This window comes from Corvus moneduloides, chromosome 12 (genome assembly GCF_009650955.1).
Source record: "Corvus moneduloides isolate bCorMon1 chromosome 12, bCorMon1.pri, whole genome shotgun sequence".
NCBI lineage: Eukaryota > Metazoa > Chordata > Aves > Passeriformes > Corvidae > Corvus > Corvus moneduloides.
The window spans coordinates 2,693,937-2,705,594 of record NC_045487.1 but is presented as its reverse complement, the minus strand read 5'-3'; the positions used below and the strand labels follow the sequence as shown (position 1 = coordinate 2,705,594).

General features: G+C 59.5%; 1 protein-coding gene across 1 annotated transcript; it reads right to left on the bottom strand.

Annotated features, from left to right (window-relative positions):
- Positions 1–4,720, bottom strand: FOXF1 (forkhead box F1). The gene is made up of 2 exons (XM_032122109.1): positions 3,073–4,720; positions 1–1,364 (listed from the first exon to the last, which is right to left on the bottom strand). The coding sequence occupies exons 1-2, from the start codon at positions 4,130–4,132 to the stop codon at positions 1,204–1,206; spliced, it is 1,221 nt and encodes a 406-aa protein (XP_031978000.1). The 5' UTR covers positions 4,133–4,720; the 3' UTR covers positions 1–1,203.
- Positions 4,721–11,658: the final 6,938 nt, after the last annotated feature.

The window sequence follows — 11,658 nt, the reverse complement described above, 5'->3', positions numbered from 1 at the left end:
TTTAATTACACCGCATGCTCGTTTATTTGCTGCTCATACAATCGTGAAGCCCATGTACAAATAACATACAGGTTTTATTTCGGGATTTTTTTTTTCTTTAGGGACAAAACGTACACAAAAAAAAAAAAAAAAAAAAGGCGAAAAAAACCCCCCAAAAAAAACCCCAAACCCACATAATCACAATTTTATACAGTGCAGAAAGAATTAAAATAGGTGTCACCGAACTGTACAACGTCGGGGGGGGGGGGGGGGAATAGAGAGGGGAAGGAGGGGAATAATCCTTCATTATATATATATTTCTATAAAAGCATATGGAGGATTGTCTTTACACAGAGACCACGGTCGCTTTCAAATTTACAAAGGTTAACTAAAAAAACCCAAAATCTATATGGCAAATATTGCCAACAGAGATTCCCCGATTTAATACTGATCAACTGAGACTATTCGTGTCTCGATTATTAGCAACAACAACAACAAAAAGAAATGTAGAATAAATAACAGGATGAGCATGGCTGTCTCTTTCCAAAGTGCCTTGTTCTCTCTGCATAGGGTCTGATCCTGCAGTCTTTATGCAGGCAAAAAAAACCCCAAAATTAATAGTTCCAAAAAAATCCCTCTGAGAGATTTTTTTTTGCCCGCTGGGTGTTTGCCGGCAAAAAAAAAAAAAAAAAAAAAAAAGGAAAGAAAGAAAAAAAAAAGAAAAGGAAAAAAATTTTTAAAAAGTATTTTTCCGGGCTCGAAGTGAGACGGGACCGAGGGGATTTGAGTTCGGGGTCTTTTCCAGCCCCCTCAGCCCGATCCGGCTCTGCTCCTCCCAGCCAAGCCGGTGGCATCGCTCACCGCCAATTCCCAAACTGAGTTTATAATTTCATTTTTTTTTAAAGAAGCATCGAAACCTCATTTGGCAAAGCCTCACCCCAAACTCGCAGTCGGGGCTTTCGGGACGGACGGGGGGGCTGCTTTTGCTTTCTTCTCAAGCCCTCCCCGAGCAGAAGAAGGCAGAGACGCTGCGGGCTCGCACCCGCGGCCGATGCTCATTCCCGGGGCCGCACTCCGCGCTCCCGCCGCTTCCCGGGGCTCCAGTCTGTTCCTGCTGCCCAAAGCCAGGCTGGGACACCCCCCTGCCACCGAGAGGGTCCTGGGGGATGCTCAGCGGCCGCCTCAGGCCCGGCCGGCCCCAGGAGGGGGTTTTTCCGCCCCGGCTCACATAACGCACGGCTTGATGTCCTGGTATGTCACTTGTTGGTGGTAATAGGAGCCGCTGCCCGCTGAATGCATGGAGGAGGAGGCCATGGCGTTGAAAGAGAAGACGAATTCCTTTCTGTCGCACATGCTCGGAGACTGCGAGTGATACCGCGGGATGCCTGCGGGACGGGGGGAGAGATAGTCAGCAGCGCAAAGAGATTTAGGAGGGCAGAGTGAGCGCGGGGGAGGGAGAAAAAGGCTGGATGGCGTTGAAAAAAAATCCCAACAAGCCGGCCCGTCCGCACGCCCCGGTGCGAGCGCGGAACTGGGGCTATTTTGGCACACGCGGGCACTGCGGGGGCTCCGCGGGCGCGGGCAGGTGCGGCAGCGAAACCCCCGCGGCCCCGCGACGGAGTTTCCCTGCCTGGCACAAGCGGACTGAGAGGAGAAGGGATTTGGGTTGGGTTTAGGGATTTTTTTTTTTTCCCCCCAATATTTAGATTTTATTTCCGCCCCGGCTGCTTTTCCCATCGCCTCCGCCCGTGCGGAAAATCCGCCGGGTGCGGAGCGGGGCAGCCCCGTTCGTGCCGGGAGCGGCGGTGGGGACCGGGGAGGAGGCCGGGGGACAGAGGCCGCCAGGAGCGGGGCTGTTCCTGCCGCTCCTTCCGCCACCTCGGGATGGAAAAGCACCTCGGGAGTTCGGGGTGCGCTGGGGATGGGGTGCCCTGCCCGGGAGCGCTCCCCGCCGCTCGTTTGGGTGATAATCAGAGCCTTTCGGTGAAGGCCGCGCATGGGCCCGGTGGCTCCTCGGGGTGGATTCCCAGCTCCGTTTTCCAGAGGCCCTGGATGCGCTGAGCTCCGGGCACTGCCCCGGGGCCGGAGGGTGCCCGTGGCGGGCGCTGCCCCGGCCCGGCCGGGCTTTGGGCTCTGCAGCTCCAACCCGGCCCGGCCCAGCTGATGCTTTTCCCCCTCTTCACTTTGTGGTTTTGACCCATTTGTTCTCCGCTTCACACCCGCTCCTGTCAGGCGCATCCCGCTCCCCCGAAGGCCCGGGGTGATGTGCAGGGACCCCCAAATCTGCCCCATCACCCGCCGATGGCTCCGGGGCTCCCCCGTGTCCCGGGAGTCCCACACCCACGGCACCCCGAGGGGAATTTGGGCAGCAAAGCGAAACCCAGTGCTGGGCTCGTCTGTCCCGAGGCCTCTTCCCGGCCAAACACCATCTCCATTCCAAGATTCGGGGCAAATGCAGCCCCGACAGCTCCAGGGACCGAACTGCAGTTGTGGGGCGCGGGAGGATTTGGAAGATCCGGGCCGCCGGCTTTGGCGGGGGCGACAGATGGAGGGAGGTGATGGGCCTAGAAAACACGGCCCTGAGATGTGTGAAAAACACAGCTGATGGCGGGGAAGGGGATGGGGTGGGACGGGCTGGGATGGCACGGGTGGTGGGCCACCCGATGGGGAATTTCCCCCTTTTGTCCCTTCGGAATCCTCCAACCCCCAATGGAGGTGGAAGAGCCCAAGGGTGCATTCCCGGCCTCTCCTTCCCGCAGCTCCCGCTGCCTGAGCCCACCGGCCTTAGGCCCGGGGCAGCCCTGGAGGTGAAGCAGCCACCGGCAAGAGCGGAGCCCCGGCCCGGGGGAGCGGAGCCCCAGCCCGGCCGTTCCCAGCCCCGCAGCGGGGAGAGCCCCGACGGGCCCGGCTGCTCCCAGGAAAGGAGGGAGGAGCGAGGGCAAGGTAGCTTCCCCTCGGGAATAGCATTAAAACCGCCCACGGAGCGGGATCCCGGCTGGCAGCGGCACTGCCGGGATCCACGCGGGGCCGGCAGCCCCCGGCGACCCCCGTGGCCACGGTCGCGGATTCGCCCCACGCGTGGCCGCGCCTTACCTTGGAGGTCGGCGGTGTTGTGGCTGTTCTGGTGCAGGTAGGGCTGGTCGAGGGAGTGCGTGGAGAGGCTGGAGGAGAGCGGGTTGGCCGTGGGGTTGCAGGGCGACAGGGGCTGCTGCTTGATGTAGGACGCGCCGGTGTTGAGGGCCGCCGAGGCGCTGGGCGCCCACGCCGAGGCCGAGCTGGAGTAAACCGAGTGCGGCTCCATCACGCCGCCGGCGGGGAGCAACGGGGATGCGGGCACGGAGCTGTCGTGGTGCGGGTATTCCCCGGCCGAGGAGCCGGTGCAGCCGCCCATGTAGGTGTGCCCACCGTTGGCGGGCAGGTGGGGCACGGAGTGTCCCGCCAGGCCCATCCCCTCCACGTTGCTGGACAAATGCCCGTTCATCATCCCCAAGCCCCCTTCGAGGGAGAGGCTGTTGGGGGGGCAGGAGAGCCCGCCGGCCGAGCCCTGGAAGCCGTAGCTGTCGGGGAGGTGGTTGAAGCTGAGCCCGTTCATCATGCTGTACATGGGCTTCAGCGCCTGGCATTTCCTCCGGAACCCGCGGGGCCGGCGGCGGAACGAGCCCTCCTCGAACATGAACTCGCTGGCCGGGTCGATGGTCCAGTAGTGGCCCTTGCCCGGGCGTCCCAAGCCCTTGGGCAGCTTGATGAAGCACTCGTTGAGCGAGAGGTTGTGGCGCACCGAGTTTTTCCAGCCCTGGTAGGAGCCTCGGAAGAAAGGGAAGCGGCTCTGCAAGAACTGGTAGATCTCGCTGAGGGTCAGGCGTTTGGAGGGAGAGCTCTGGATAGCCATGACGATGAGGGCGATGTAGGAATAAGGCGGTTTCTCCGGCCGCCGGATCCCCGCGTTCGTCTTCTTCGCCTTGGGGCCGCCGCTGCCCGGGGCCCCGCCGCTGCCCGGGGCGCTGCCGGCCGCGCCGCCGGTCCCCGCGGAGGCGGCGTCCATGGCCGAGCTCTGCGGCTGCTTCTCAGCCACGGAGGACATGGGGCCGTAGCTGCTCTGCACCGGAGGAGGAGGGGGCTGAGAGGACAGAGCCTGCTGCGCTTCTGCAGTCATCTACGGCCAGGTCCGCGGCGGCCAGCCCCAGCCCCGGCCCTCCTCCGCCGCCCCCCCAGCGCCCCCCCAAAAGTCCACGCTGCTGGGGGCTCGCCGCCACTCACCCACCACCCTCCCTCCGGCGTCCTCCCGGCCCCCCGGCGGGGTTGCTTTCCACCGGGAGACTTCACCCCTCCGCGGATAAACAAATGGAAGCGACGACCCCCCCCCCCCCCACCCCCCCTTTCCCTCCTCCTCCCACTTTATCCCTGAATCCGAGCGCGGCTGCAGAAGGCGAGCGAGAGGCGGAGGGTCGGGGGGGGCCGCAGGGAGGCGGGATGGGGGGGCGGGTGGAAGCGAGCTGAGCTCGGCTGCTGCGAGAGAGGAGCCGGGGCCGCCGCCTGCGCCTGCCCCGCTGCCCCTCGGCGGGCCGGGCTCCCGGGGCCGCCGCCGTCCCCCCCGGAGGCTTTAGCTGGGCTGGCGCTGCCGCTGCTGCGGGGAGCTGCTTCCCATCGCGGTGGCTGTCGAGTCTGCCCCCGGCCCCGCCGCTCGCCTTCTACTTTATCTCTCGCAGCGGCGTCTGCCGCTCCTTGACAGACGTAAGCGCGGAGCGGAGATCCCCGCCCCGACCCGCTCCCCCCCGCCCTCCCGGGCGGCCCCTCCGCCGCCCCGTGCCGGCCCCCTCCGCTGCCGCTCCCCGCTGGTGGGCAGCGTTTAAAGAGCCCTTTCCACGCCGCCCTGCCCCAGCCGGGGGGGCTGCACGCCGCACCCCTGCCCGCCGCGCAGGGCACCGCGCGTGTATCTCTGTGTGTGTGTGTGTGGTTTATGCCACGCGTGACCGCGACGCGCCGCGGGGCTGCTCCATCCCCTCCCTGCCCCCCTTCCCAGCCCTGGAAACCACGGGAAGGGCCCCGCGCGGGCCGGGGAAGGGACTGGGGCGCGCTGCGGGCAGCGCGGAGGTTCCGCGCGTGGCGTGGGGCAGCGGAGGCGCTGCCCGGCCGCCGGCTCCGCGCTGCGCGCAGCTTCACCCACTTCAAACCCCCTCTTCGTGCGCTCTTTTAAGCTCGGCGGGCCCGGGCAGGATGTTTATACTGCACAATGTAAACACGGGCTCGGGGGTGCTTTAATAAAAAGAAATCGGCGAAAACTCCCGCTGCCTCGCGAAATGCCCTTTTCTGCCTCCGCCGCCGCTCCGGGGCCGGGAACGGGCTTGGGACCCCTCGGCTGCGCCGAAGCTGCTTTAGGGATGAGGGTGGGTTGGTTTGTTTTGGGTTGTTTGGGGATTTTTTGACGGGGGTGTATATAAATCTGTGCTGGAGTTTCGCAGCTCCGTGCCTGGAGTTCGATGCTCAGCTCCTGCCACGAGCACAGCCGGCGGGTGGGGGGAAGGAGAATAGAAAGGCAGAGAGGTGAAGACCCCCTTTTCTCCCTCCCCTCTCCCCCAAAAGCCACCTCTCTGAGCATCGTGCCACCGGGAGCGCTGTCACTCGAGGTAAGTCGCTTGAAACCTTTGTCACCTTCTCTCGGGCCGCGCGTGGAAAGCTGCGCGGCGGGGGGGTGGTGGGATCGTGGGTGGGCACGGGGGAAGGAGCCTGGGCTCTCAGGGCTGCCGATGTGCCGGCTGCTGCCGCCTGCTCCCTCCCGAGACTGGGGAGAGGAAAAGAGAAAGGAAAGGGGGGGAAAAATCCCACCCCATTCCCTCCACCCCGTTGCAGGCCTCGCCGCAGGGCTGTGGGTGCATCCCTGCGCGAAGAGAGAGAGGGGACACCCCCCTCCCCAAGTCCCCCGTCTTCCAGCTTCGCTTTTCAAGTTTTTAATGATAATTTAATACCTTTTAAAGGAAAGATAGGCACCGATCGGGTTTCCAAACTCCCTCCGCGTTATTGGCGAGCAGTTGTGAGCAGCCTCCGGGGCGCCTGTCACATCTGTGGTACGACCAAGAGGGATTTCACATCAGGGCTTTTTGGGTTTTTTTCCTTTCTATCCTCCCCCCTCTCCTCTTTTCTCCCCCTTCGCCAAAAAAATAAAAGTCATCCTGCAGAAAGCACCGGCCCTCCCGTTCCCGGTGCAAACGGGCCCGGGACAGGCACGGGAGAGCGCTGGACAAAGCCCAAGCTGGGGGCACGTAGCCAGGGAGAGGGTGGGAGAGGGTTGGGACAGTTATTCCTGGAGCTTTTCCCCGGAGGAGGAGGAGAACGAGCAGCTCCCGCTGCCTGGGGAGGCGGCGGCCGCCGCTCCCTCGGCGCGGAGCAGAACGTGCAGCACGGTGGCTGCTCGGGGAGGGGGAAAACCGCCCCAAAAATCGATTTTTTTGGGAAGCAATCAACTTCCTCGGGGCTTACCTCCGCGAGGCGGTTGGTGCAGAGTATTCCCTCTGCTTCTCGCTGAATTTCTTACTGTTTTTCTGTGGGAGAGCATCTCTGACCCTGAGCTTTGCTCCGCATCGAATGTCCCCCCCCGGCTCGCGAAAAGAACGAGTTTCTTTGCTTTATATCATTCTGCGACCGCATCTCCCCGATCTGCCCCCAAAACACCCGGGGATGGAGCTCTAAACACAGCACAAAGCACCCGTGGAAAAACCACGTTCAAACCGTTCGCCACCGGCAGCGAACGAGGAAATAAAATGTCTCCGAGTTAAAAAAACCCCAAAACTCTCCATGGAAATCAAACTATTTCCCCTCAAAGAAAATCAGTCCCTTCACGAGTGCCCTTTCCCCCTCTCAGAATATCTTTTAGGAGTGGGAAGATTTGGTTTCCGATGAATTTATCACAGCCAGCAAACGTTTAAAATGGGAATATATCGCTCCGGGTCCTATAGGCCTCGCCGTGGGAATAGCAGAAATGTTGGAGGGTTTAAACGCGACCCCACGAGTCGGGGACAGGAGAGTTTTGGGGAGGAAAAGCCCGAGGAGGAGGAGGAGGATGGTGTAGGGGGAAACGAGACTCGCTTTTAGTGTTGTCTGCTCGTGGTTTGGGTGGGTGAATCGGGTCCTCCCCCAGCCCCCGACGGGAAGAGACGAAAAGAAGGGAGAAAAAGAAGAAGAAATGACAAAAATTAAATTATCATCGGGCGCAATCAGCCTCGCCCATCCCGTTCGGAGCCCGCTTTCCCGGCCACGCGAGCACCCCCGGCCCCGCTGCGCTTCCCACCCGGCTCCTTCCCAAACCCGCTCCCCTTCCCTCCCCCTGCCCGAAACTCGGGCCGTGTTTTGTGTAAAAATAGACGAATCCGAGCTTTCTTCCTTTTCCTGCGCCGAAGGTATTTTTCCTAGCTAATTGCTTAAGTGAAGTCAACTCGGCGAGCAGGCCGGGTGTAACCCGAGGATGGAAATGGATATAGGTGGTATTGTTAGAGGCGGGCTGGGTGCTGCTCCGAGAGGGGCCGGGGTGTTCCTGCGAGCCCGGACCACCCAGGGCGAGGGGAGTGACCGCCCCGTGTCCCCCTCCCCGCTGTCCTGCTTTGCATTAACACCACCCGCGGGACCCCCCCTTGTTCCCCAGCACCAGCCTTGGTGCTGCCTTGGGGGTTTTTTGCAGTCTCCGCCATCCCCGTGGCCGCTGGCCCCAAATCCGCGGCGAATTGATCCCTAAATGTTTATTTAAAGGCGAGGGGGTGCGTTCGAGCGAGGGGCTCGAGGGTGAGGAGAGGAGAGCTGGGGGGAGGTGGAAGCGCCGAGGGAGAGATGGTTTTAGGGAGACACACGCACACCCCAAATATTTTTTTGCGGGTCCATCACACGGCAGCGCTTTTCCCCACGCGTGTGCGTGTGCCCGGGACCTTTCCCAGTCCCAGCCTTGGCCTCTCGCATTCCTGAAGGCAAAGCCCGGTCTCCAGGGCCGAACGGGACGCGGAGGAGATTTTGGGAGGGCAGAAGCTGAAATTGGGAGCGCAGCAGAGCTGCCCAAGTGCCTGAGGCAGCTGCGGGGAGGTGCGGGCTGGCTGTCACCGCCGTGCCTCAGGCAGAAGTTCAGGCTTTGGTCAGAAAGGGAAAAAAAAAATCTTAATCCCCCTTTTTGTCTCACTTTTCCCCCCTCTACCCGTCCCGAATGTCCCCCCCCGCCTTTCAAGCCCAGATTTTCCATGACGTCCTTCGATGAAATATTGCAGCACAGGAATTTACAACCTTCTTCAGCTCGGGATTTTTTTTTCCCTGCCGGGTTTTCTGGCAGGACCCAGTCCCTGCAATACAAATCGGTCCCAGCGATAATAAGCTCCGAGCGCTGCCACTCAGACACAATCGCTTCCCACAGAGATCTTCCAAATATCTCCGGGTATTTATATCCCCGCTCAGGGACGGATAGCTCGAATGCTTTCCCGGGGGGATGCTTTTGGACTGGCTGGGGTTCAGACCCGAGGAATTGGGTACCAGGAGAAACAGCGGGGCTGAGCCGGAGCAGAGCTGGGACCCGGCAAGTGATGCTCCCTCCCACATCCCACAAATTCGCCTTTAAATGCAGCTCGAATTGTAAATCCAGGTGTAAATCCAGATGTAAATCCAGATGTAAATCCATTGCTGAGACATCCAGGCTTTCCTGGACGAGGTTTCTTCCCTGGGGGCCCGGGGCTGGGGATGCTCGTAAAGCAAACAGAACGTTTGGGAAGGGATATCCCCTCTCCCAGCGACTTGGCGTAGCAGTGGCATCCAAACAAAATGCAGAGCCACTTCCAACTGCTCCAGCACCAAATTCCCTCAGGATGGAGGTAAAATTGTGCTGGAGAAACCTTTCGATTCGCTGCTGAGCTTTTTGGCGTCGGGAACCACCTCCAGCCTCCGGCGACTCCCGATGCCAAAAGTCCGGGCCGGGGGTCTCCACCAAACGAGGAGGACGAGGGAATTCCACGGGGTTCAGCCTTATTTCCAGCCTATGGAACCTTTTTTTTCGTTGGGTTTTTTTTCCCCCCCAAGTTTAAACCAAAACCCCGTCGAAATCCCATCAATGTGCCGGTGTTAGAGGAAGGGGGAGTTTTAACTTCGGGCAGGCGAAGGCCACCAGCTCCATTGCGGGGTGTCCCACAAAATCCGTCTGCACGGAGAGGTGAGAGAAGTTAAAACGGAATGTCCCGCATAAAGCAGGAGCATTATTTTATTCCACGCGTGTCCATTGTGGGGATAAATGACGGGCAAGGTGCTGCGGGGATTGCTCCTAAATATCGCGGGGACATGCGGAAAACGGCCTCCCTTTTCCAGCGGACGGCACCCTGGGGGTGAGGACAGCGGGATCTCCAAGAGGAAGACCCGGAAGGGAGGCTGGGGGGACCCACGAGAGCCCCGGGGTGCAGATCCAGGTGGGCTCCTTGGAGGGAGAAATGACCTTGGCCAACACGGAACCACCGAGCATCACCCGGCCCCGGGGGCAGAGGGGGTGCCAGCAGCTGGGCACAGCCCTGGGCAGGTGCCGCGGTCCCCAGCAGCCACCACCCCTTGTGCTTTGTCACCTGCCGAGCGGGGAGACGGAGCTGCGGTGGCAGAGCCATCCTGGCAGTGCCCCGTGGGGAAGGATGCGGCAGGAACAGAGAGGGATGCTGAGGACAGGGATGCCCCTGGAGGTACCGCCCTGCCCGGTGCCCGGCTGGGGAAACAAAGCCCCGTGAGAGAAGGTCCCTGGTGCTACAGAACCCTCTTGGCCCTGCCCACGCTGCCCAGGGACACAGAAAGTTCCCCCACTTTTAAAAGCAGCTTTTACTGTAGGGAAACTCGGAATACTCCTGTGGAGCAAGGAAAAGCACCCGGGAGAGGGGCTGGGCTGCAGAACGGCCTGGTAGCCTCCATTTTTTTACCCTTATTTCTACAGTAAATCCCGCACAGAAACTCCCTGATCCCCCATTTCCCAACCCAAAGTGGGGGCTCGGGACACGCGCTCACAAACACCGTCAGAAATTCCCGCTGCAAAAAACCGCAGTTGTGCTCTCGCTGATTCTCTCTTTGCAAAGACCTGGGGATGGTTTTCCTTGGAAACTTTCCCGACAAAAACTGTTTTCCATCGCTAGAATTCCCGACAAATGATGTTGTGCACCAGCGGGCTCTGGGTGGTGCAGATTCGTGGACCCCTTTGCTTTGCAGCTGCCGGAGCAGAGAGTTTAAAGACACCAAAAATTAGTTTATCATCTTCTTCACCTCCTGATAACAGAAGAGAGCCTCGTAAATCGACCCCTTTCGCACAACCAGTTCCCACTTAAATATTAAAAGCGATTTTGGGCGGCTTTAAAGAATGTTCTGCAGGGAATATAAAGCTCGGCTGGCATTCCCGGGAAAGATGCGCTGTGGGTGTTTGACATGCCCGAGCCAAGGTGGGGAAAACTTTCCCCAGCACGGGTTGTTGTGCCCCGAAATTAAACGATTTCTGCAGCGAAGGGATTGATTTTTATTTTGGGGAGAGCCGTCCTGGGAACGGGAGGGGAACGGGTGCATCCATGTGTCCGTCTTCCCACTGTGCATCTTTTTGGGGCTTTTGAGGTAGAAGATGTGCGTGTGGGGAAGCCGAAGAGGAATTGGGAAGAATTCTGTAAAAAAAAAACCAAAAAACCCCAAGCCCCAAAACCCCAAAAGAACGATCCACTGAAAACAACAACAAAACAACTCCACCTAAAAGAAAGAAAAACCGCACCAAAACTGAACACCCAAACTGGCCTAGAACTCACTAAAAATTCGAATTATGAACCCAGAAATGGTTTGGCTTTTCCTGTTCTAAGAACCGCTGGCAAAACTGCAGAACCCCCCAGCGCGTTTTGCGCAGCACTCGCAGCTCCTCTCTCTTAATCTCCCTCAAATTCAAGTTGTTAAAATACACCAAATAATTTCTCATGACACCTCCTTAAAATCGAGGAATGAAGGAATTTCTTGAAGGAATTTCTTCAAACCCCTTTCTCCCGCAGGGTTTGCGGGATGCCTGCGGGCAAAGACGCTGCCCGAGGGCTGCGGCTGCAGCATCAGAATTTCCCTTCCAGGATGATTCGTTTTTCCTTTGGAAACGATCGGATTTGACCACTTCGCTCAAAGCACCGCGGGCTGAAGGAGTTTTCTCCACCCGGAACCGCGGGGCTGCTGCGGGTGCGGGGCCCGGGTCCCCCCGCCCCACGCGTGGGGGCGTCTGGGAGTGGGGCTGAGCCCTAAAACCGATCGAAATCTGCCCGAGTGGGAGCGGGTCCGGTATCAGAACCCTCCCGGCTGAGCTGGAGCGGCTGCGATTGAGCCAAACACAACCGGGCTGGGAAATTGGCGCTGGCACAGAAGGAAAGGGCTTTTTCTTTCCATCGGGAAGAGGGCTTGGAGCAGAGCTGGAGCAGAGCCCTGGTTCTGGTTTGTCCCGCAGCCCCAGGAAAGGAAAACAGAAATGTTTCCAAATACTACAATAAATAAATGGGTACGGAGAGAGATTGTGCTGGAGGGGAGAGAGGAGAGAGGATAAAAGAGTGAAAGAGAGAACAGAAGGAACAGAAGGCAGAAGGGAGGAAAGAAGGAGAAAGAGAGAAGGAGGGAAAGAAGGAGGGAAAGAGGGAAAGAATGAGGGAAAGAAAGAGAAAGAAAGAGGGAAAGAAAGAGGGAAAG